At 41.7% G+C, this 25250-nt stretch overlaps 1 protein-coding gene across 1 annotated transcript; it reads left to right on the forward strand.

Annotated features, from left to right (window-relative positions):
- The first annotated feature begins 5644 nt into the window (after positions 1-5644).
- On the forward strand, positions 5645-24819 carry MINPP1 (multiple inositol-polyphosphate phosphatase 1). The gene is made up of 5 exons (XM_048505952.1): positions 5645-6390; positions 8178-8375; positions 13215-13312; positions 15709-15842; positions 20905-24819. The coding sequence occupies exons 1-5, from the start codon at positions 5778-5780 to the stop codon at positions 21293-21295; spliced, it is 1434 nt and encodes a 477-aa protein (XP_048361909.1). The 5' UTR covers positions 5645-5777; the 3' UTR covers positions 21296-24819.
- The last annotated feature ends 431 nt before the right edge of the window (positions 24820-25250 follow it).

Raw genomic sequence — 25250 nt, forward strand, 5'->3', positions numbered from 1 at the left:
ATTTGTATTTTTGTGTAGAATGTTAAAGAAACTAGGAATAAGATCCAGGCAACACTGCAAAAACACTTATATATGTCCAACCTGTCATGTGTGTGAAGGTGTCCAGCACACTCTTGAGTTTCACAGAGGATCGTCACAAATTGGCTAAAACTGCAGACAGTCTGTCTCAGCTAACTTGTAGAGTGCAAACTGCTGCAAAACTGCTATAAAGCCAATGTTGACAACTCAGGGACACAATACTGCACAGTCAATGCATTCTAAACAAACTTCAGGTCTCCTCACTAAGGAGGAAATATTACCTTAGCCTAGTTGGGAAGATAAGTTCTGTCCTAGACTTTCCCCAGACTTGCCTTTTTTGACGAGAAATAATATTTTTCCTGATGCTGGATTGTTTATTTGATGAATTTACATCCCATTTTTCAACTAGATTGGCTCCGTGTGTGTGTGTGTGTGTGTGTGTGTGTGTGTGTGTGTGTGTGTGTGTGTGTGTGTGTGTGTTTGGGCAGTGTGTGTGTGTGTTTGGGCAGAGGGGTTGTTAAAAGTTGTTGGGATCCACAGTTCCGTTGGGATTTTTCCTACATGATAAGTAAAGTTCCATGAAATACTAAAGTTCCATGAAATACCTGGCACAACATGGAGACTAGTCCTCTGTGCCTGCCTACTAGCTATAAGTAGCCAGAACAGCTGCTTTACCCGCAACTAGGTCTTCCATTCTAGAAGTATGCCCCAACAAAAATAATTTGGAAAAGTCAAACTTTTTTTCCTTCGGAAAAACCCACAGTGCAAATATAAGAATGCTTTATTTGACAGTAAGATCTACTAAGTATACCAGAATGGTATTCTAAGTAGATCTGCTTAAGATTATACTGTTGTTGTTAAGACCTAGAACATTACATGGCTGATTATTCAAAACATACAGACTGAGATGGTGCCATCCTGGTAAAACCATATTAACTCTGTAATAGGCTCTTTTTATAATTTGTCTGGAACTCATAATGTCTGTAGATACATAAATGTGCCTTTAATAGTACTTAATGTGTCAATATTAGCAAGAGATTATGGATTCTTTGAACTTCTAGGTCATCCTTAATGTTTATCATGACGCACTAACAAGCTTCAGCAGCTTTGCACAATGCTAGTAACTTTTATTTATTATTATTATTTACTTACTTCATTTATATCCCCACGTTTCTCATCAATGGGGACCCAAAGGGGTTTGCATCCTTTCTCTCTGTTTTATTCTCACAACCCTCTAAGATAGGCGAGACTGAAAATGTGTAACCTGCCCAAGGATACCCAGAAAACTTCAAAACCACAATGGGGATTCTAAATAAATCCCTACCCTACAGCAGTGCTATGAAATGGGTTAGGCTGAAAGAGTGCCTGTCCCAAAGTCATCCAGTGAGCTTCATGGCAAAGTTGGAATATGATGATGGGTTACCCAAGTTCTAAATCAACTGGCTATATCCCCTATTGCCATATTTTGGAATATTTCCAAATAATGACTTTTTTCTTATTTTGTAATTTAACTTTAAGCAGGTATCCTTGGCTCATTCCGCACATGCAGAATATTGCACTTTCAAACTGCTTTCAGTGCTCTTTAAAGCTGTGTGGAACAGCAAAATCCACTTGCAAACAGTTGTGAAAGTGGTTTGAAAACACATTATTTTGCGTGTGCGGAAGGGGCCCTAGATCAGTAGATTTAACTGAAGAGTAGAAACGGCAAGGCCAACCTGCCCCTACCCACATAGCCTCCTTAAAATTTCATGAAATAAATGTAGAGTTTGTTCTGCAGTCATGGACAAACTTGTAGTGACCTGGCCCCTTATGGATGGATATTCTGTGTCCTCTCCTTGAAGGCTCTTTCAGCTGTGAAGCTTTCTATCCAATTGGCCTTTGAGAACCAAATTTGCTCCCAGGGTTGTGGCAGAAGCAATGCAAAGACATTAAGATGATGGATAAGCATTTTAAAGACTTGACAGTTTCGTGAACTCTTTCAAGGCCACGTCAAGTGTATTGTCATGCCACCCCATTTAATAGCTACTTTATTGATAGGTATAAGTGAAGGTCATGAGCCTTTAGTTGCTTTCACATCTAAAGCACTGAACTCAGATTTTGTATTTTAAGCAGGATTCTTTTTCCAAGCCAATAAAACTATGTTTGACCATTTTGACTTTGATCAGAACATCCTTCACTTGTCAGGTAGAGTTGCCAACTTTGTTTTCAGGAGTGGTCTTTGCACCTGTAAAGCTGCACAAAGGATAAAAATTACTAGGTGACCCCCCCCCCCCCCCCAAAAAAAAAAAAAACCACTCTGCATTACAATGTCAGGAAAAGCTTCGCTTTCTGACTTTCAGCCTTTGCTATAAAAAGAAGTTAGCTCAATAAATGCACTTAATGGACACAACAGAAGTGGCAAGGCAAGACAAACTATTGCCATTTTAAAACCTTATTCCATGCTGTGTGGCAGGACTCCTGCAAATGTTATGGGTGGCATTAAACCAACTGGTGAAGCATCTGGGAAATCTATTTTGATTTGGTGTGGTTTACTGAGGTGTTCTTTGCTGTGGGAAACACAGAAATTGAGCAGAAAATTGCTGCTATCACTTTTTGCTGTTTAAACTGTTTTTTACTAGACAGCTGTACTTTTTAAAGCAGTGTGTGATTTCACAGTTGTTTTGTTATTTTCACTACATTGAAGATTTATCATTTCTGTGTATGCAGAGGTAGTACCCAGGTTTTACAGAGTAAATTTCCCATTCACTAGGTGGGAAGTGACTTCTATTAATGGGGTGTTCTCTATGCATGGTACTCTCAGGGACTTGTATCAAATAAAATGAGAGGTAGTTACAAAATCATATATACACACACAAAGATATGAATTATGATACTACTACCATCATGCAACACTCACGTTCCTCATTATGTTTACAGCACACAGTCTGAGTTGCTTACTGCTTTAACCCCTTGAAATGAGGCAAAAGTCAAACCTGGAATGTTTCACCTTGTTAAGCCCAATGTAACACCAAATCACATCACAGAATAAAATATGTGACAAAGTGTTTCATTCTAGGTTGCCAACCCCCAGGTGGGACCTGGATACCTCCCATAATTACGGTAGAGACTCCAGAAATCAGTTTCTCTAGATAGAACAACTGGAAGACGGAGTCCACAGCATTAGACCACACTGAAGCCCCTCCTTCCGCAAACCATGCCTAATTCAGGCTCCTGATCGCCAGGAATTTCCCAGCCTGGGGAGCTGGCAACGCTGTCAGTGTCAAATTGTATTGTGCACAGAGCATATTCTCTCTCTGTAGCCTTTCAAGATCGAATCTCTGAAGCACGTTGCAGCTCCATTCGCCTTTTCCTTTCGAAATCTGAAAAAGCAAAACACACGTCTGGTCGCTGACTACACCAGCGCCTACTGAATTTTTCTGCATGTCTCTTTATTATTATTATGAAGTTAACTCGAATTCCTAAAAGCTGGAATAGATTTTGTTAATCTTTAAGGTGCGCGTGGGCTGTCTTTTGACCTATCCGAGGCTGAAGGGGGAGCGACTGCCATTTTGCTTGAGGGCACCTTTCACTTGAGTATTGAATATGAGCGGCGGCGGCGGCCATTATGAGTGAGGGCAGGCGAGTTTGTGGGCGGGGCAAGCGCGATTTGCATTACTTGGACCTTGACTGCTCAGTTATCTTCCATGTGACACTTCTAGGAAACGACAGAAAAATCCAGGACCTTAGCTGTGATTAGACAGCAGGGCCCCCCACTAACGATAGCTTCAAAGACTGATGTTGTAACTCCGTTCTTCACGGTAACTTTATAGATTTTATACTTTTGTAAAATCATGCTGCCTGTACTATTATTCCCCCCAGATATTGAGGCAATTAGAAAGGCAGCGACTAATAGCTGTGCAGTATCGACCAGAACTTTTATTAACACTTTGCAACGTGTTAATAAAATGCATATGCATATAGACTTAATGTATTATATATTTATATTATACATTTATATTTTCTCTCCTTTTTTAACATCTAGTTTGATGAAGAATTCTGGACAGCTCTTAACTTTCCCATGCTGTTTTATGGCATTTTGTACCCAGAACGTTGTCAGGCTAGGATTTGAGTGTGTGTTTGTTTCGTCCCTTCAAGCCAGCTTGCTAACAGCCTTGCTCAGGTCTTGCAAACTGAGGGCCCTGGCTTTTTTATTGACTCTTGCTTTTTTCCTGCTTCTACCTTTCCTAGTATTATTGTCTTTTCCAGTGACTGTTGGCTTCTCATTATGCGACCAAAGTAGGACAGCATCAGATTAGCCATTTCAGCTTCTAGGGAAAGCTCAGGGTTGATTTGGTATAGAATCCACTTATTTGTCTTTTTGGCAGTCCATGGTATCTATAAAATTCTCCAGCAGCACATTTCAAAAGAATATACATTCTTCTTACCAGCACCCCGGTTCAAATCCCCACTCAGCCATGGTTGCTCATTAGATGAACTGGCATTGAACCGGTTACACACTCAGCCTAACCTACTGCACAAGGTTGTTGCAAAGTCACCAATGGACGAGAGCAGAATGACATCAGCGGCTTCGTGTCCCCACTGGGAATCAAGTAAATAAAACAAATGCAGTATTTTCATTTGTCTGAAACCCAGCTAGGGCGCCACTTGTACAGCCACCCTTAACAATAGGAGTTGTTAAATAGACTGTGTAAGAGTGATTCCACACAACATGTTTATAACAAATTGTGCTCATTATAAATGAACTGTTATAAATATGCCATGCGGAATGAGCCTTACCCACCTTTCTCCCACAAACCGGGACTCTTGGGGGCTGTTAGGTCAAAGAAGAAGAAGAAGAGTTTGGATTTATATCCCCCCTTTCTCTCCTGCAGGAGACTCAAAGGGGCTGACAATCTCCTTGCCCTTCCCCCCTCACAACAAACACCCTGTGAGGTAGGTGGGGCTGAGAGAGCTCCGAGAAGCTGTGACTAGCCCAAGGTCACCCAGCTGGCTTGTGTGGGAGTGTACAGGCTAATCTGAATTCCTCAGATTAGCATCCACAGCTCAGGCGGCAGAGCTGGGAATCAAACCCGGTTCCTCCAGATTAGATACATGAGCTCTTAACCTCCTATGCCACTGCTGCCAGTGTGGTGTAGTGGTTAAGAGCAGGTGGATTCTAATCTGGAGAACCCACTCCTCCACCTGAGTGGCAGAGGCTTATCTGGTGAGCCAGATTCAGTGCATTCCTGCTGGGTGACTGGGGTGCTAGTCACATTTCTGCGGAACTCTCTCACCCCCACCCGCCTCACAAGGTGTCTACTGTGGGGAGAGGAAGGAAATGAGTTTGTAGGGCACCTTGAGTCTCCTTACAGGAGAGAAAGATGGTGTGTAAATCCAAACTGTTCTTCTTTTGCATTTGCAATAGGTTGCAGAATCTGCTCACCTCCTGGAAGCCTATGCAACGAGCGTCTCCCACCCCCCAACCCCCTTCATTTCCACTGCTGCCTCATATATGCACTTCTCTCCTCCTCCCTCCCCCTTCCAGCCCTTCATCCAATGAAAACCTCGTGCGTCTATGCGCCTCTTTACGCACACAGTACAAAACGCTGGCACCAGATCCCCCTCGGAAGCAGAAGCGGGTCCCTGCGTACGCGGCGCTCTCTCCTCGTGATCTCGACGGGGGCGGGTCGCTGGGCGACCGGCTGGTTCCTGCCTCTCCTAATCGGCGAGGCCAGAGGCGGGCCTGTCGCTTCCCCAGAGCTTTCGGCTCCGGCGCAAAGATGCTCTCCGGCTCGCCACAGAGGCGCTTCCCTCCGGCCGGCTCCATGTTGCGCCGCGCGGGGTGCTTTTTCTTGCTGAGCCTGGCGGCGCAAGTGCAAAGCCAGGAGTCGGCGGCGGAGCGGCTGAGCCCTTGCTTCGGCACCAAGTCCCGCTACGAGACCTCCAACCCGCGCCTCTTGCAGGACCCGCTGTCGCTGGGCCCGCCGCAGCCGGGCTTCCCCTTGCAGCCGGCCTCCTGCACGCCGCTGCAGATCGTCACTGTCATCCGCCACGGCACGCGCTTCCCCACCGGCGGCCAGATCAAGAAGCTGGCCCAGCTGCACGGCCTGGTGGTGCGCAGGAACGGCACCTGCCCCGCCTCCGAGGCCCTGGCCCACTGGGACATGTGGTACCGGCAGAGCATGGACGGCCACCTGGCCGAGCGCGGGCGCTACGACATGCTCATGCTGGCCCGCCGCCTGGCAGCGCGCTTCCCCGGCCCCCTGGCCCCGCAGCGCCGCTTCGTCTTCACCAGCAGCCACAAGCCCCGGTGCGTGAACAGCAGCGAAGCCTTCAGGGACGGGCTCTATCAAGCGCTTTACGGGCAAGAGCAGCTCACGTCGGGAAACAACCGTGAGTGGCTTCTGCACTGCCTCTTGCCCTCCTAAGGCCGTTTTGTTCCGCTCAGTCGCCCCTTGTTCCAGTTCAAATTGTGACTGCGGCCCCTTCTACATATGCAGAATAATGCACTTTCAATCCACTTCCCAATTGTTTACAAGTGGATGTTGTCATTCCGCATAGTAAAATCCAGCTGCAAAGTGGATTAAAAATGCATTATTCTGCACGTGCGGGAGGGGCCTGCGAGCAGCACCGTGTGTGCGTGTCTGTCTATCTGACCTGGATAGTCCCAGGCTCCCTAGATCTTTCAGATCTTAGCTGCTAAGAAGGGATAGAATTTGGATGGGCAACCTCCAAGAGATATTGTGATGTGGAGGCAAGCAGTGGGAAACCTGAATTTCTCTTGCTTGGAAAACCGTACTGGGTTGCTGCTATAAGTCACCTGTGACTTGAGACACAGAAAAACTGGCATCTGAAATGCTGGAATATATTTTTATCAGTCTTTAAAATGCCACTGGGTTATAAAGAGTTAAATTCTTTATAAACATCCCGCATGGGTTGTCCTATGAGACAGTTCCTGCGGTATGTTTATTGGGAAATGTATCCTGTTGAGCACAAACTCTGCAATGTTGCTTTTGACAGCTTTGTAATTGTCAATGCTCTGCACTGTTCGTAAATGACTAATCCTTATCATACCATTCAATAAAGGAAACCAGGCTGTTTTGTTTGGTGTCAAATCAGCTACTTAACTTAGTGGTCGGGGATACAATTGCGACTAGAACTTTCTAAAATGAACAAGTACTTCAATTGTAAAAACAAAAAGCAATACTTTAGTCTCTCATTATTCTCCCATCTGTTTCCTAACTATTCAGTTAGGGAAACAGTCAGTCATTAATCTGAAACCAGAAAGAAAGAATTACCATGTAAAGAGACTCTAGTTCTAGAAACTGCCAGTAACACCTTTCGTTGTTATTGGACAGCCTTATGGTGCCATTGCATTTAAAATCATTGCAAGGGGGGAAACAATGGAATGTGATGAGTTACCCGCAACATCTAGATTTTCCATTAAAACTGGGGGAATAATCGATAGTAATTCCAGATAGACTAGAGTAGCATCTTAGCCTCACAACAACCTTTTGAGGTTGGCTAGGTTAAGAGAGGATGGCACAAGGTCACTCACAATGTTCCATGGCAAGCAAGGGTCTGAATCTGCACTTTCGCTCTCTAAGAACAACACCACATCTGTTTTGTTAATATTACACTGCTCCTGCCACATTGGGTTTGACTGTTAATTAATGGTAATTGGACTTCGTCTCCAGAGATTGTGCACATTCAGAGTATTCTGAGAACAGAGAAGGGAGCAGGTGTTTTTGGTTTAATGTAACTGTCTCAGGGTCTGTGAGATGGAGTTTTGGTATCCTGTTCCCTTGTAAAATGGTCATCTCAAAAATAAGGGGGCATCTTTACTAGTGGACATTCAATGTAGCCTCCATGTTCAGGGTTACTATGTGTTTGAATACCAATTCTGGGGTACAAGAGAAGATAATTTGCTGGTTGGTTCCTGAAAACATTTAATTGACCCCTTTTGGATGCAAAATACTCAATAAGATGAACTTCAGTCTGCTCTTACATTCCAGTAATTAAATTGGAACACTTTGCCTGAATCTAATTCATATATTGATTTACCTTTTTAAAATCTACCATGGTAACCCTACATTAGTCTGACTTTCTGTGCAGTTTGGTCATTCTAAAGTTTGTACGAGGAAAGAATTAACTTTGCATTTCTTTTTCTTTATTTTCAGCGGCTATGCTGGGAGAGATTAAAATTAATGACACATTAATGAGATTTTTTGACCTTTGCGAAAAGTTTGTAAGGGACGTAGACAACAATAATGACGCTATGCATGAAGTGAATGACTTCAAAAAAAGTCCTGAGATGAAGAAGGTGATAGAGAGAATTGCAGATAAATTATGTCTATCAGTGGATCAGCTAAATGCAGGTAACACTCTTTTCAACCTATGAAGTTACCTGTACGTGCTACCTGATTTCTGCTATTATGTGAAGAAATGTTAATGCAGTTTCAAAGTTTCAGAAGGTACTCATGTTGGTTTGTCTTAGAACAGTTAGATTCAAGTCCAGTAGTACCTTGGAAACCAAGAAGAATTTCAGGATATAAGCTGTGTTGATATGTCTGACTCTGAAAAGCTTATATTCTGAAATTCTTGTTGGTATCTAAGGTAGTACTAGACTTGAATCTAAACATTTTCAAAAGTTGAAGTAAAATGACTATACTCTGCTTCACATAAAGATGTTAGTAAATTGTATATTCCTCAGCCACAGAACAAAGCATGCTGAACCTTCATTGCTGTAAGAACATAAGAACAACCCAGCTGGATCAGACCAGAGTCCATCTAGTCCAGGTCTCTGCTACTCGCAGTGGCCCACCAGGTGCCTTTGGGAGCTCACATGTAGGATGTGAACGCAATGGCCTTCTTCGGCTGTTTGCTCCCGATCACCTGGTCTGTTGAGGCATTTGCAATCTCAGATCAAAGAGGATCAAGATTGGTAGCCATAAATCGACTTCTCCTCCATAAATCTGTCCAAGCCCCCTTTTAAAGCTATCCAGGTTAGCAGCCATCACCACCTCCTGTGGCAGCATATTCCAAACACCAATCACACGTTGCATGAAGAAGTGTTTCCTTTTATTAGTCCTAATTCTTCCCCCCAGCATTTTAAATGTATGCCCCCTAGTTCTAGTATTGTGAGAAAGAGAAAAATTTCTCTCTGTCAACATTTTCTATCCCATGCATAATTTTATAGACTTCAATCATATCTACCCTCAGACGTTTCCTCTCCAAACTAAAGAGCCCCAAACGCTGCAGCCTCTCCTCATAAGGAAGGTGCTCTCGTTGCCCTTCTCTGCACTTTGTCTAGCTCCTCAATATCCTTTTTGAGATGTGGCGACCAGAACTGAACACAGTACTCCAAGTGCAGTCGCACCACTGCTTTATGTAAGGGCATGACAATCTTTGCAGTTTTATTCTCAATTCCTTTCCTAATTATCCCCAGCATAGAGTTTGCCTTTTTCACAGCTGCCATGTATTGAGTTGACATTCCCATAGAACTATCAACTAAGACGCCCAAATCCCTTTCCTGGTCTGTGACTGATAGCACTGACCCCTGTAGCGTGTATGTGAAGTTTGGATTTTTTGCCCCTATGTTCATCACTTTGCATTTTGCTACATTGAACTGCATTTGCCATTTCTTAGCCCACTCACCTAATTTATCAAGGTCTCACCACCCTACATAATTTGGTATCATCTGCAAACTTGGCCCCATGCTACCCACCCCTACTTCCAGGTCATTTATGAATAGGTTAAAGAGCACTGGTCCCAAAACGGATCCTTGGGGGACACCACTCCCTACTCCATTGTGAGAATTTCCCATTTGCACCCACTCTTTGCTTCCTGTTTCTCAACCAGTTTTTAATACATAGGAAGACTTCCCCTCTTATTCCTTGATTCTGAGTTTTCTCAATAGTCTCTGGTGAGGAACTTTGTCAAAAGCCTTTTGGAAATGACAGTAGACAATGTCCACTGGTTCCCCCTTATCCACATGCCTGTTTACACCCTCAAAGAACTCTAGTAAGTTTGTAAGACAGGATTTGCCTCTGCAAAAGCCATGCTGACTCTTTCTCAGCAGGTCTTGCTTTTCTACATGTTTAATAATTTTATCTTTAATGATAGATTCTACTAATTTACCAGGAACAGATGTCAAACTGACTGGCCTATAATTTCCCAGGTCTCCCCTAGATCCTTTCTTAAAGATTGGTGTGACATTGGCCATCTTCCAGTCTTCAGGGATGGAGGCAGATTTCAGGGATAAGTTGCATATTAAAGTGAGAACATCAGCAATTTCATGCTTGAACTCCTTAAGAACTCTTGGGTGAATGCAATCTGGGCCAGGGGATTTGGTAGCATTTAGTTTATCAATGGCTGCCAGCACTTCTTCCTTGTCTACCACTATCTTCACTAGTTCCTCGGATTCGCCTCCTAAGAAGCATGGTTCAGATACAGGAATTTTCCTCACCTCCTCTTGGGTGAAGACAGATGCAAAGAATTCATTCAGCTTCTCTGCAATCTCCCTGTCATCTTTTAGCACACCCTTTGTTCCTTTGTCATCTAACGGCCCTACCGCTTCCCTAGCTAGCTTCCTGCTTTTGCTGTACTTAAAGAACTGTTTGTTGCTGGTCTTGATGTTTGCAGCCATGCGTTCCTCATAATCCTTTTTTGCCTCCCTTACTTGCTTCTTTTGCTTCTCTTTTGCCACCATTTGTGTTCCCTCTCATATTCTTCATCAGTCAAACTGATGAAGTCAAACTGGACTTCCATTTTCTAAAAGACATTTTCTTTTTTCTGATAATATCCTCAACCTCTCTTGTTAACCATGGTGGCTTTCTTTTGGATTGGGTGCTGCCTTTCCTAACCTACGGAACACATTCCAGCTGAGCTTTTATTACTGTGTTTTTAAATAACCTCCAAGCATCCTGGACAGTTTTAACTCTCTTGATTTTCCCTTTTAGCTTCCTGCACACTATCCCCCTCATCTTTGAGAAATTTCCCTTTCTGAAGGCGAATGTAACTACATTAGTAGTTGTCACTTGTTCGCATGCAGAGATACTGAATCTGACAGCATTGTCGTCGCTGTTCCCTATCGGCTCAACAACACTGACTTCTGTCTCTGTATTGCCCACTATATCAAAGTCCTCCTTCAAAACTCTGTACTCCAGCTCCCCCATTTTAGGTCGAAGGCTTCTACTATTAGTATAGAGACACCTGCATACCCTGTCTCTGTCCTTAACCTGGGATTTATGTGCTTTACCCTCAAGTCTTTTGTAGACTACTCATCCCTTTGTCACATATGCGCATTAAGCTATGGGTTCCTCGCTTTGTATGTGGTTTATTTTAGAAAAAAACCTCCTCTGCCTGCCTGCATTCCCTCTATTATAGGAGTACCATATTCTCTGAACCAAAGTCATCTCAGCTCCACCAGTCTGAAACTTTCCCCAGGGATCAGTTTAAAACTGTTCATGCCACCTTTTTAATGTTGGAGTGCCAGCAGCCTGGTTCCCTCTTTGAAGATTTAAAGATGAAGCCCTCGCCCCTTTTAGTACAGGCCTGCCTTTGTTTCCCAAAAGTTCCCCAGTTTTCTGGACACAAATCCTGGAAACCCTCTGGCCTTACTACCCACCTTCTCTCTCATCCACGACATTGAGACCCTGTATCTCCGCTACGCATTGCACTTATAGCTCACCCTGCCAAGTGCGGAACAGGTAGGCATTCACCTGAGAATGCCACCTTGGGGTCCTGGACTTCCAACCTGTAACCTAGCAGCCTAAATTTAGCTTCCAGAACACTCCCGACTACATTTCCCTTAATGTCATTGGTGCCAATGCATGGAACAACTCCTAACTCCACCCCAGCACTATCTAAAAGCCTATCTAGACGAAGCGTGACATCCGCAATCTTCGCACCAGGCATGCAAGTCACCATGTGGTCATCACGCCTCTCACAAACCCAACTCTCTTACATTTCTAATGATCGAATCACTCACTAACACGAGGGAGCTCCCCCCACCTCCCCGAGAGGGGTATCCCCTCCAGTCGCGAGAGGATATCTGATCACCAGCTAAGGGAGCATCTTCCCCCACCTCAGACTGGCACCCTCCGTCCCCAAGACCTTCATTCTCCATGACATCTGAAGAGATGTCACCTTGGGAGTCGGACCCGGCTGTTAGGTCCCTGAAAGCCTCGTCTGTCACCCTCTCTACCTCTTTCAGCTTCTCCAGGTCTGCCACCTTGGCTTCAAGAGAACGCACATGTTCTTGAGTGCCAGGAGCTCATTGCAGCGAGGGCACACCCACAACTTCTGTCCTAGTGGCAGATAGTCATACATGTGGCACTCAGTGCAAAACACTGGAAAGCCCCCATCCCTTATGGCTTCCCGCCTTCAAATCTGATTTTGTTTAGCTATTTAAATATTACTACAGAAATGCCTTTTATGAGCATATTCAGTAGTTGTGAACTAACAACATTCTTGCTATTGGCAATATTTAGAGTTTATTTATTAAAAATACAGCTTGATATTTGTATGCTAATGCGGGGTGCAAAGTATACCCTAATAAACTCAGCTGCCCCTCATCTGTCATGCCTTCAGATGGGGTGGTGTTAAAAATGGAGCTTGTAGTTCTTCATGAAACTGAAAACGAATTGATTTTAGCAAATCTGGTAGACAGAATTGAACATTTCTGGGGAAATATGTTTATACCTTCATTTTTGGTTTATAATAATCAAATATATTCATTTTGTACATTTAATATCTTCCTATGGGCAGTTTTCAAATGGGCTAAAATTGATGTATATGAAAAATTTGGTTTAGGACACTATTTTATAAATGCATGTAAAATCCAGGTTGTAAGCAATGACCCTAATAAATTTTGGGATGTGCAGTTGTTGTCTGTGTGTCATAAGTTCTGTAGGTACAGCAAGTAGTACACACAAAACAACTGCAGAGTGAAAGCGGAACAAGGCTTTTGTTTCAGTTTTTGTTTGTTCTTGTGGACTGTCTTCCTCTGTGTGACCTCTTCCCACATTGTCTCTTGTTCTGCATTTGCTTGTGTCTTTCCCGCATAGTCAAGGTGGTAGTTGTGCACTTACATTTCCACATGAGCATTGCATTTGTGACTGGGAGCACCTGACTTGTTTTACTATTAATTGCACAGTTTGGCTTGGTGAAACAGAAGTGATTTTAATGTCAGCTGTTGCTTGTCTTTTCTACAGATTTGGTTCAGGTGGGATTTTTCGCATGCTCATTTGAACTAGCAATAAAAAACATCAGCAGCCCCTGGTGTTCAATATTTAGTGAAACAGATGCCCTGGTAAGTACTGAGTTCTGCTTATTCAACATTTCAAAACAGAAAGGTTTACTACTTTATTTCACAAAATATTGCCATTAAGAATGAATAGGTTTTTTTCATTTCAAATAGCTGCTTCTTTCGTAAGTGCATTTGGAAACCCTTGAGGAAGAACTTGTTGTACACTGACTTCTAAATTGGCTTGCACTTCGGGGCATAATGTATTTGAGTACATATCCTCATGTTTTTCTCTGCAAAGCTGATTTGTATTTGTTTAAAAATTCAGCTGTCAATTCAGTTATGCAGACCAAAAACACAATACACCATAAAAAACCTTACATAAACAATTATTGGCAGAAAAAAAACCCTGGTCACCAAACAGTGAAAAAGTGTACAAATATAACATAATGTTTACAGTGGGAGGGAAAGTACAACCAAATGCATACAGTAGTAGGGACAGAGCCTAGTTAACCCTGAACTGTAGTAAAGTGCCTAAATGCAGTGTGTGAATGGAACAAGATCATTTATCTTCCCAAATCCAATCCTTACAAGAAACCCTGCCTGAAAGAGTACCGTATATACTCACGTATAAGTCAACTTTTTAGCACATTTTTTGTGCCAAAAAGCCCTCCTCGACTTATACGTGAGCCACCCGCCACTGCCGCTCATCGTCTCACTCACTCACTCACTCACTCACTCACTCACTCACTCACTCACTCACTCACTCACTCACTCACTCACTCACTCACTCATCTTTTCCTTTCCCCAGAGGTTCTGAGGCTTGGCTTCAGGGAAGCTGCCACTCGGGCAGCCTGTCTCTATGATTTTCTTAAAAGGACAATGCTCCAAAGATTGCTTAAGCATTGCCCTTTTAAGAAAATCATAGAGACAGGCTGCCTGAGCGGCAGCTTCCCTGAAACCAAGCATCAGAGCCTGCGGGGAAAGGAAAAGATGAATGAGTGAGTGAGGGGGACGATGGGCAGTGGTGGGTGGGTGGGCAGGAACCTGCTGGGCGCCCTACAGGCATGCACCCAACATCATGGGTGGCCCTGGCTCTTCCCTGCCTCCGCCTGTTCTGCCGTTTCCTTGCTTGCAAGCAAGGAAATGCCAGAGCAGCCAAGTGCTGGGGCTGCTGTTGGGATCCAGGAGGCGGCGGGTGGGGGGAGCGATCCAGTGGGGAGCGGGTGCCCCAGCTCTTCCCTGCCCCCACCTGCTTTGGAGTTACCACCCTAGACTTATACATGAGTCAATAAGTTTTCCCAGTTTTTGGTGGTAAAATTAGGTGCCTTGACTTGTACATGGGTCGACTTATACACGAATATATATGGGTATCTTAAATAGTGAAAAGGGGCTCTGCCAAGGTTTAATTGTGAGCAGGAGCACCTAGAGACATATCTACCATAAATATATTGCAAAATGCTGAAAATATATTACTCCATGTAAAGTAAAACATAATACTGAAACAATACTGAAACAAAAAATAATGCTTCCTGTGCTGGCTGCCAATACTCTCTACTGGCATTCAAGGAAGAGGCCTAATTAAGGAAAGAGCAATTGTTGCAGTTCTATACTTCTCTGTGGTAAGGAATAAAGGTACATACCCAATACATTATTGCAAGAAAATATGCAAGACCACTAATGTTATACAAAATTATATGTACTAAATTATATTATAGTACATCAGAAATTCGTATACTGATTTCTTCAAAAATTGTGACCAACAGTGCTTAACATGTCCTAAAAATAATCAAAGGAAACATATTAGTTTGAGATAGCCCAAATGGCATGTGAATTTTTAATCCGTTGAACCTCTATCAGTCAGTTCTTTTGAGTATAGATGATGAAGATAATATATGTAAATACTTATATCTGTTATCAATCCATGTTTTTTAAGACACATTTAAAGTGTTAAGTCCCTAGTTGGCAACTATTTTAAACAGGGCACATAATTTGAATTCCACACCATCTGAAAAGTCCACAGCATAGACTGTACATATCTCATTCTCTTGCACAAGCCTTCTTCATCAGTGTGAATAGAGGAGATTTTTGATAGAGTCCTCCCATTTAGTCTTCCTTTTCACTAATTCCAAATGACAAGAATACTGTTCTCTCCCTCTCTGATACTGTAATAATTAAGAAATTGATTATGGTAGTCAATTTGTTGTGCCTGACTTGCATTGACAGCTGAGGATCTGAAAATCTAGATGGTGCCAAAGCCTTTCTTGCTTAGAGGGGCAGCAAAACACTCAAGTGGGCATTTAAAAAATTACCTGAGTTGCATGGAGGGCTATACTGTAGATGACGACAGAGATCTGCTACAGACCAGATCCATTCCTTGCCTGTCCTTATCTTGCACTGTTTACAGAATCATATCAAAACATACATACAAAAATTGTTCTTTACATGATGTATGATTGTAGGTACTTGAATATCTGAATGATCTAAAGCAATACTGGAAGAGAGGATATGGATACGATATCAACAGTCGTGCCAGCTGTGTTCTTTTCCAGGATATCTTCAGAAATTTGGATCAGGCTGTGAAGGAGAGTAAAAAGTAAGGTGTATATGTGAAGGGGGTGGGCTGAGGGTGGGGAAAATTACATGTTTTCATTTGTGACAATGTTGAATGTTCTTTCATGTTGACTGGATGTGTTCATTAGTGGTCCATTAATAGTAATCAACATCTGTAGGAATTTCCTGTGAATTCCAAAACATTTGTGTAGGATAGAAGGACCCATGAAATAGAACATTCTCTCTCTTGTCTCCTAACCATGACTGTGAATATTACATTTGCCTTGAACCTCTGCTAAATTCAGAGTGATCAATCTTTGTAGTGTAGTTCCATCTCTTTAACAGCTGGTGGCAATGTAAACACAAAATGTTACAAAAAAACTTGGAGCAAAAAATCTTTCTGTCTTTCCACTTCCTATTTGCTTGAGTGAATAGTAAGGACTCAAGATGTGTTGATTGATCCCTGTATTCTTAAGCGGGCAAGATGATGAAAATGGTGTTGTGAGATCTGGTTAACAGCAGTACATGTTATAATTTGGGGCTGTATTTAATTTTCTTCCATATAAATTAGAACTGGAGGAGAGTCCCTCTCTAGGTATATCCTAATAAACAAATTGTTCAAGCTAACTCTTTTAGAAAGTCGATTTGTGCTACAGTCGTAAATAGGGTTCCTTTTTTTTTTGGTCTGCATATTCTTTGGGATAATTTTTCAAGTGCCACCTTTTATCTCAAATACTACCTTATATCTTGAGACTATCATAATTAAGGTAGAGGCCAAAGTTTGGATCTTAGTATTTACCTACTGGCCAAGAGTGGTCTTTCCATCTAAATGTCTTGTTCTTTTGTTACGACAGGACAGTTTTTAAAATTACCGTGGATGAGGATCTGTAAGTTCTAAATTACAATCTTATAATCTTGCCCCGCAACTGCTTCTATCGATGAGTTACTATAAGACTGGGGCATTTTTTAAACAGCACACACTTGATGTGGAGCATCAAAAAGATTTAATTACGGAATCTAAGTTATTTCTTGATCCAAGTATAAGGTGTCAGGTAATTTTGATGCCTCATCTTGATATTTTAGTGACTTGGTCATTACAGAATATTCAGAATTATAGTGGAATATACAGAATTATAAAGATATTTCTTCCCTGTTATACTTAAACTGTACCTATACAGAAGACCTGAGAAAAAAATCTTGCATAATGATTATGCCTTGTGCTAGGAAACTTGCTGAAATCTAAATCTAAATAGCAAGCAGGATGGTATTGTGTGACATGGTGCAAACTTTCACAGAGTGTAGAATTTCAACTTTGGTGAAGTGAAGAGGTGGGAAAGTATTAAGTAATTTGAATTCCAAATGTAGATCTATTACAACAACCTAACATGGTAAACAGAACTTTTTTAGTAGACAGAATCTGAACCAAGGGTGGTATGGAACAAATATGCATGCCTCAGTCTTATCTACATCCATCTGATGCTTTATAAGTCTAGTGCACTTTCTGCCTATGTTCAGTCGTAAAGTTGATGTCTTATGCTCATCTGTGAATCATATATAGAAAAGCAGTACTAATTAGAGGGTCTCTGGATCTCTGAGAAGAAATGCTACTCTAAGTATATATATATGCACCTATTTTTTAAAAATTTTGATCTTTATTAATAAACAAATATTAATACAAAATATTATCTGATAGGAATATGTCACAGGTCACTTTGGTCAATGGAGGGGGGGTGGGAAGCATGACACCTCTTGGTATAAACCCACTGTTCATACTTGAGACAAAAGGGGAAAATATCGTCAACTGACTCTGATATGTGCTTCTTAGAAGTAGGAAAAGGTAAAGGAGAGCAAGGTGAAGCTCTTCTAAATCCCTGTAGGTTTTGCAGTTTGCTTCATGGGATCTTCTTAACTGAGAAATCTCTATACAGGATCTCCTGATGAGGCAAATTGCAAACATGAAGGAATTTAGAAGAGGTAAAGAAACTTGCACCATGTTCTTATTTCTCTTTTCCTGCCCACTGGTTTAACCTCATTTTTTCATTCATTCATTCAGAAGCTGAAATGGAAAAATTATATGGCTTAAAGCACAACCATGGCTGAATTTTTTCAATAGTTTTGTTTCAAGTACTTCTATTTTAATGATAACACTTCGTTGCACAAACCAGCCGCCTTATATAGAATTATATAGCCATTATGACCAACTACATGCTTGTGAGAAACACCTTGGTTAAGATAGTCATATGCATTCCCTTATTATTTGTGCATGTTGCATTCAACAGGAGAGAGCTGATTAAAAACATTTGTTTACACTGGTAGTTTAATGAGAGAGAGAGAGTTCTCAGTTCATGATTCAAGACCAGAATATCCTGCTACCAGATATCTTGAATGGGTTCTGATTTCTCATTCCTGATGCACTAATGTGTTGATCTAGGTGTCATTATTATTTAATACTTCAGTAAAAAGTTAAGAGATTTCAGCTGTTCCTGTGCTGAATAGGATTGTCTAATTCAGGGGTCAGCAACCTTTACCACCCAAAGAGCCATTTGGACCTGTTTTCCACGGCCCCAAAGGTCTACTGAGCTGGAGAGTCTCTGGTTCGGCCCCTCCACTCACTTTTCCTTCCAGCCCTGGGAAGTAGAGGCGCCAGGCAGAGAAACCCCCTCTGCCCGATGGAGCAGGCAGCAGAGGGGGGATGGCAGCCACAGCCTGTCCGGTGCTGCCTCCTCTCGTGCTGCAGGAGGCAACGGCGGCAGGTAGGGAAACCCCCTTCTGCCTGATGGAGCAGGCAGCTGTCTGCTCCGTGGGTCAGAGGGGGATGGCGGCTGCGAGGATGGCAGAGGGGGGATGGCGGCTGCTCTGGAGGGAGACGCCCACGCTACCCTCTGACTTCCAGGCCATGTGGAGCCACAGTATAAGGCTGAAAGAGCCGCATGTGGCTCCGGAGCCGCGGATTGCAGACCGCTGGTCTAATTCATAAACATTGGCTTGTCCTCATCCTGCAGGGGTAGGGTGTGTCATGAGTAGAGTTTGGACTGCAGTACTGCAGCTTACCACTGTGTGCCACTAGACTGTATGTTGTAGTAAAGTGCCAGTGTGGTGCAGTGGTTAAGATCAGATGAACTCTAATCTGAAGAACTGAGTTTGGTTCCCCACTCCTCCACTTGCGGGGGACTCTTTATCTGGTGCACTGGCTTTGTTTCCCTGCTCCTACATATGAAGGCTGCTGGGTGACCTTGAGCTAGTCACAGCTCTTCAGAACTCTCTCAGCCCCACCTACCTCACAAGGTGTCTGTTGCAGAAAGAGGAAGGGAAGAAGTTTTTAAGCCACTTTGGGACTCCTTACAGGAGAAGAAGGTGGAGTATAAATCCAGACTCTTCTTCTTTTACATGTGGTTTATCTGCAAATGTTCATGGCTATTAGCATGAAATATGTAATAGTGGGCCTGGTAGCATCCACTGATGCATGTGGCTATTCTTAAAAGGTCAAATGACTAGATGCACTTTACAGCTTTTCCAGTGTTACTGGTTAAGTGGAAGGTCAAAGGGCTTCTGATTTTAAAGTATACCATGTCCCACGTTTGCTATATTAATGCTTTATCAGTACCTATTAGAAGTACTGAGTGGACTTTTATAATTTAACAGTGGTAAAATCCTAAACATTTGAATTCCTAAAGTTTTTATTTTTATTTATTAACTTCATCCGCATAACAGCCCTCTGATATTGTGTTTGGCTGACGTTGTGTGATTGGCCCAAAATCATGTAGCAAGCTTTTATGGCAAACTGGGGACACTCTAATCATTACACCATGCTGGTTAGTTCAGCTGTGTGTTAATCTTATTTTAATCTAAATTCCACCTGTGTTGCAGCTCGGGTAGCTCATATACCTTGTAATATTCTCCAAAATGTTGTCATGCCTGTGTGATAATTGGTGAATCCTACTGCAACCTCTAGCAGAAAGAGAAGTTGCAAGGGCTTATTCAACCACAATCGCTAGTTTTCTAAATATTAGCAAAAACATGCTGTAAAAGATGAGTGTCTTGGAAGCAGCTTGTGGAAAGTCATAGTGAAAAAGACTAGCACCTGAATTAGCTATTGTTAAACTACAGGTAATTAAAGACGGGTGTTTATATTTTCAATTAAAGAAGATACCATTAGTTAATTAAAGAACGTACTGTATATCTACAATGAAGAAAAGCTGCAAAGAAAAACAGTTTATAACAGTCTCAGTGATAAGATATAAATTGGGATGTTGTGCTTATAAGAGCATCTGAATGTGCTTTGAAGTTGTCATTTTGTTTGTCATACCAAGAGCACCAGATTCCAGGACTTTAGAATCATAAGTAAGGGGATTATATGAACTCCAGAATGCTCCCTTTGTGCAAGTGACATCCTACCTTCTGTAGTCATCAAGTAGAGTGGACCGGAATTCCTTCATCCCCCTAACCCCGTAAGGAGTTGGATCACACATCCATGTAGCTCCTCATTCTCTCTGCCCTGCCACCACATGGCATAGTTTCTCTTGCTGTCTGAAACTACGAGGTTTACAGTGTTTATATGAGGCAAAAACATCTGAGCAGCCATTGCAGTGGTACAGAGCCCATGCCAAGAAGTCAGGACTATTAATCTTTTGCATTTGCTGAGGGAAGAGAGCTATCACCTGCGAAGTGTCTGTGGCTAACCAGACTGTGGACCAGTCTTCAATTATGTCATTGGTTTTTTTAAAAAAAATTAGCATAATTTTGCTGGTGGTGGAAAGTGCTGTCAAATTGTGGCCAGCTTATGGCGACCCCATTAGGTTTTCAAGCCAAGAGGCAGAGGTGTTTTGCCATTGCCTGCCTCTGCATAGCAACTTCCTTGATGGTCTCCTATCCAAGTACTAGTCAGTACTAGTTCCCAAAAAGCTTTAAATAATTGTCTGTTGTTTGAAAATATTTGGCCAATAATTAACAGGTCAGTTGGCTAAACGTTTGACTGCCAAATCTTGTTTTTCAGATCTCTGAAAGTGAAGCAAATCTTTTACAATAGTTTACTTGACTGCATTCTAATAGGCTGATGCTTTATTGCCTGAATTAACTAGATTAATTCTTTTGTTTTGGCTTTCTAGTTCGATGCCTATTTCTTCACCTGCAGTCCTCCAGTTTGGCCATGCTGAGACCCTCCTACCAGTCCTTTCTGTCATGGGTTACTTCAAGGACAGTGAGCCTCTTAAAGCAAATAACTACCATAAACAAATGAATCGGAAATTTCGCAGTGGCCGAATTGTCCCTTATGCTGCAAACCTGGTATTCGTGCTTTATCACTGTGATCAAGCCCCATCTCCCAATGAGGAGTATAAGATACAGATCCTGCTTAATGAGAAACTGCTGGAATTTCCTTGGTCAGGAAAGACGGTAATTTCACTTGACAACCTGAAAAAACACTATAAAGATATCCTTCAGAAATGCCACTTTGCAGAAGTGTGTGATGTGTCGCAGAACACTACAGCATTTTTTTGAACTGTGAAAAAAGTGCAGTACAGAATATATCTAGATGTTGAGTAATTGGGGAACATGCTCTTGATTGGGGAAGCATACTGTCGCACTGCACTGCTTTCAGACAGCTTAGACTTCTTGCAATTTAAAAACTCCAACAAAAGTAAGCATTTGTTCAATATTATTCAGAATACCTCAGGCATTTCTGTAATAGCTCTGTCTTTGAAAAAGTACTGCTGTTGCTGGAATCAAGGTCATCAGGAGTAAGAATATTCTATTACTGTTCAACTTAATTTCTCATCCATCCCATTTTATCTGCTATGAATATTCTGGACACCATGAATCCAAAAAAGCAGCCTCACTGGGTTAATCATTTGCAAAAACAGCTAAATATTAGGTATTGATTGAATCCCAGGTAGCTTTAAAAATGAAAACCTGACAAAACCCTAGTGTGCACTGGTAATCCTAAAAATCATTACTGAAATCACTCCTTTCTAAATGGAACATACTTAGGTTCCAGACACAAATTTGTCCAATGACAGCTGCATAGATTGACACCTTGTTCTTAACTAAAATAACTTCTTTTCAGTTCCTTTAGCTTTGACCAGTGATAACATGATTACAAATCTAGGGCAATAATGAGACTGAAGAAAAAGAGGAATGGCCAGTCCAAATGGTTGTCCCTGTCTTCTTTCATGGAAGCAAAGATGAGGTCGGGGCACCATCAACTGAAGAATTACTGTGCTTGAATCGAAACCTCCATTAGGCATCAAAATACAGCAAAATTGTAATATAAAAGAGAACGGGGGAAAGCAGAGCCAACCCCATTTCTATATAGCATTTATTAAAAATCCAACAACAGTTTCAATAATTTCCGCTGAACAATTGTTTAATAAAAAGCACACCTGATTGTTGAGTAGGCTGTTCTTAACAAAAGAAGGGATAACACAATGTATATCATGTCTGAACTGAAGATATTTGGGGCAGTCTAATAAGATATGTGCCATGGTGTCTGGAATAGGGAAGCAATAAGGGCAGAATCGCTCCTGTCGTTGGATCCCATCAAAACGCTCTTGAAGCTGAGCAGAGGGGAATGAATTAAACCTAGCTCTTGAAAAGGCCCATCTCTGTTTTGGATTAAAAAGTACCTTTAAATATTGCGCTGTTTGGGCCTTTGGGGGTATGATTCCATAATGTAGGGGAGAGCATGATAGGCCCTCTCGTTAGACCAAGGACTAATGCTCCTGGTTCAAAAGGTGGCCCTTTGGTGCCAATTTTCAGTATTTCCTGAGCCCTTGGGATGGCATTTCAGAGAATATTGTAAGCTGCAACAGGAGCAGAGGGGCATGTGCTAGTGAATCCTTTTCCACAACTAGCATACCACTTAAGGTTCGCTGGACACAGCCCCGATTCATGCATTTAAGTAGTAATTTGCACTTAACATCACAAAGCATTCAGTCATCATTTTAGTCAGCCTTGTATAGTTGTTCATTTCAGTTTCTTTTTTTCCCTACAAACTACTGCATGAAAAGGGGTGGCTTTTAGTTAATTCGCTTTTTTGGATAACAGTGCTTAATTCTTATTTTTGAACAAGTCTTGTTTTTAGAAAGACTAAAAAGTAACCAGTGTTGCTTCTGCAAAAATGACAGCATTCTTTTTAAACAAAGAATTGAACTTACAATACTCGGAATATAAAAAAAGATTCAATCATAATTGTAAATTCTCTAGATAAAATTGAAAATATTTAAGCAAGTTGGAGTTTAAGGTTAGAATGTCTAGTAGTGTTTACAGATCAGCTAAATAGGAACATAGTGTATGTTACAACCATGTTAAATATTTCTAAAGGGAAGATCTGCCGGTTGGTTTGGGATTTTCTTACAGAAAGATATAAAATCAATAAATCTGTTGGAATGCTTGTGTTTAATTTGCAGGGTTTAGCATTCTAAGGAAATCTGGTGCTTATATCACTTCTAGAGTCCTCCCAAAGGAAAAAATAATGGACATGCTCATTTACCATAACAGAGAAGTCAAACAACCAAAATCAAATGGTTCTTTCAGCTATTATCATATTAAAATGCCTTGTCAGTGTTTTAAGTGAAATATGCATCATGGATCAGCTCTTTTTAGATTAGGTAAAGCTGAACTATGTATTTGTGGGTGGTGTGGTTAGTTTGCGTGCTTATAGCGTGGGTGTTTTAACGGTGTAGTTGGCTTGAAATCTCAATCTCTATGCTATAATTTTAATGCTACAATTTCCGTAACATATATAGTATTATGTTCTTTGATTCTGCATAACAAAACACAGGAGATAAACTAAGAACAAGCTGATCTTCTTGAAGTTGCACCTCTTCTATTACACGCATAGAATGCTCTAAATTGAAATACTCAGGGTTGTTTGGTTTTTTGAAGTTACTAGAAACCACCTCATCATTTAAAAGGATTAGGTTGCTTTATTTCTGCTGCATAAATACAACTAGGTTCTCAGGATGGAGGGAGGAAATAAAACCTGAAGCATTTATAGCATCACCTTCAAACCAGATTGGCAAATATGAAGCATAGGAGAGACTCCCTTAAATCTGGAGTATGACTATGGTGGAAACTACACCAACATGCTAGATTTCAGACATAATCGCTTGTTAAAAATTTGTCTGTTGGGTTCTAGGAATGTGTATTTGGATATGTGTCATCCTATATATAGGGAGAAAGAGTTTGTCTCTGGATGGTTTCCAGAAGAGTAGGAAATCTATTCCAAAATATTCTGGAGATATTCAGAACTGGAAATATTGGGAGCCAATGTTTAAAGTTCCCAGGATCCCCCCCCCACCCCATGAACTTTGCTGTGTCTCTGTCAGTGTCTTCCTTTCAAGGATTGACTTTGGCTTGCCAGGTTGATTTGGCTTAGATTCTGTGCTTTGAAATTAGTTTGTTTGTTTTTTGCAACATTGTATTCTTTACCTGAGTTGACTTATGTTGGTTTTTGGGGGAATCTCTGTTTTGAGTTGGCCTTGAATTCTTGAGTTTTACATTGAAGTAGGTTCTCTGATTTTACTTTTGTTGGGCTTGCAACAGCATTCCTATTTGGCTTAGCTTGTAAGGATTTTCTGGGTTCACATTGTGTGGGATTCTCAGGTTGTACATCATTCCACACTTCTGCTGGGATTCTCTGGTTGTGCATTGGATGTTTGGGCTTGTTGGTGCTGCCTGATTTGAGAGGCTTTTGGTTAGCTGCTGCTTTGATTGCTTTTGTGTCTTTGACTATTCTTTGCCCTAGAGAAAGCCTGGAATTCCCTCCACCCACAGGAAATAATGAAAGATGGCTTGTTCATAGGCCCAAATAGCTTTTGCATAAGTGAAAGTACAAGGAAAAGATAGCGATAGCCACTTGTGCTAAATCAAATTTATTGGATCCCCACTAGCAGTGATAATCACTTGTGCGTGGCATAGTGATTAAGAGCTGGTGGATTCTAACCTGGAGAACCGGGTTTGATTCCTCACTCCTCCAGCTGAGTGGCAGAGGCTTCTCTGGTGAACCAGATGTGTTTCCGCACTCCTACATTCCTGCTGGGTGACCTTGGGCTAGTCACAGTTCTTCGGAACTCTCTCAGGCCCACCTACCTCACAAGGTGTCTGTTGTGGGGAGAGGAAGGGAAAGGAGCTTGTAAGCCACCTTTAGTATTTGGACCCTGGACAATCTGGAGTGCCAATATTTTCAGCTTGTTATCCAAATCTGGAAAATACCGATTTTTTTAAAAAAAGGTGAACATTTTTAACTCACTGAAGATAGAGCGGGAATGTGTATCATGCAAGCAGATAAAATCTATTAGAAGTTGGGGGAAATGTACAATAACTAATCAACTAGTCTTTGGAGTTTATGAAGTAGGAAAAAGCCTTCCATTATTGAGTGATGAATTACAGCAGATTACTGTAATTTACAGAGTAGAAATCAGTGATGCGATTCAAATAATTTGACAATTGGTTC

This window comes from Sphaerodactylus townsendi, linkage group LG08 (genome assembly GCF_021028975.2).
Source record: "Sphaerodactylus townsendi isolate TG3544 linkage group LG08, MPM_Stown_v2.3, whole genome shotgun sequence".
Taxonomy (NCBI): domain Eukaryota; kingdom Metazoa; phylum Chordata; class Lepidosauria; order Squamata; family Sphaerodactylidae; genus Sphaerodactylus; species Sphaerodactylus townsendi.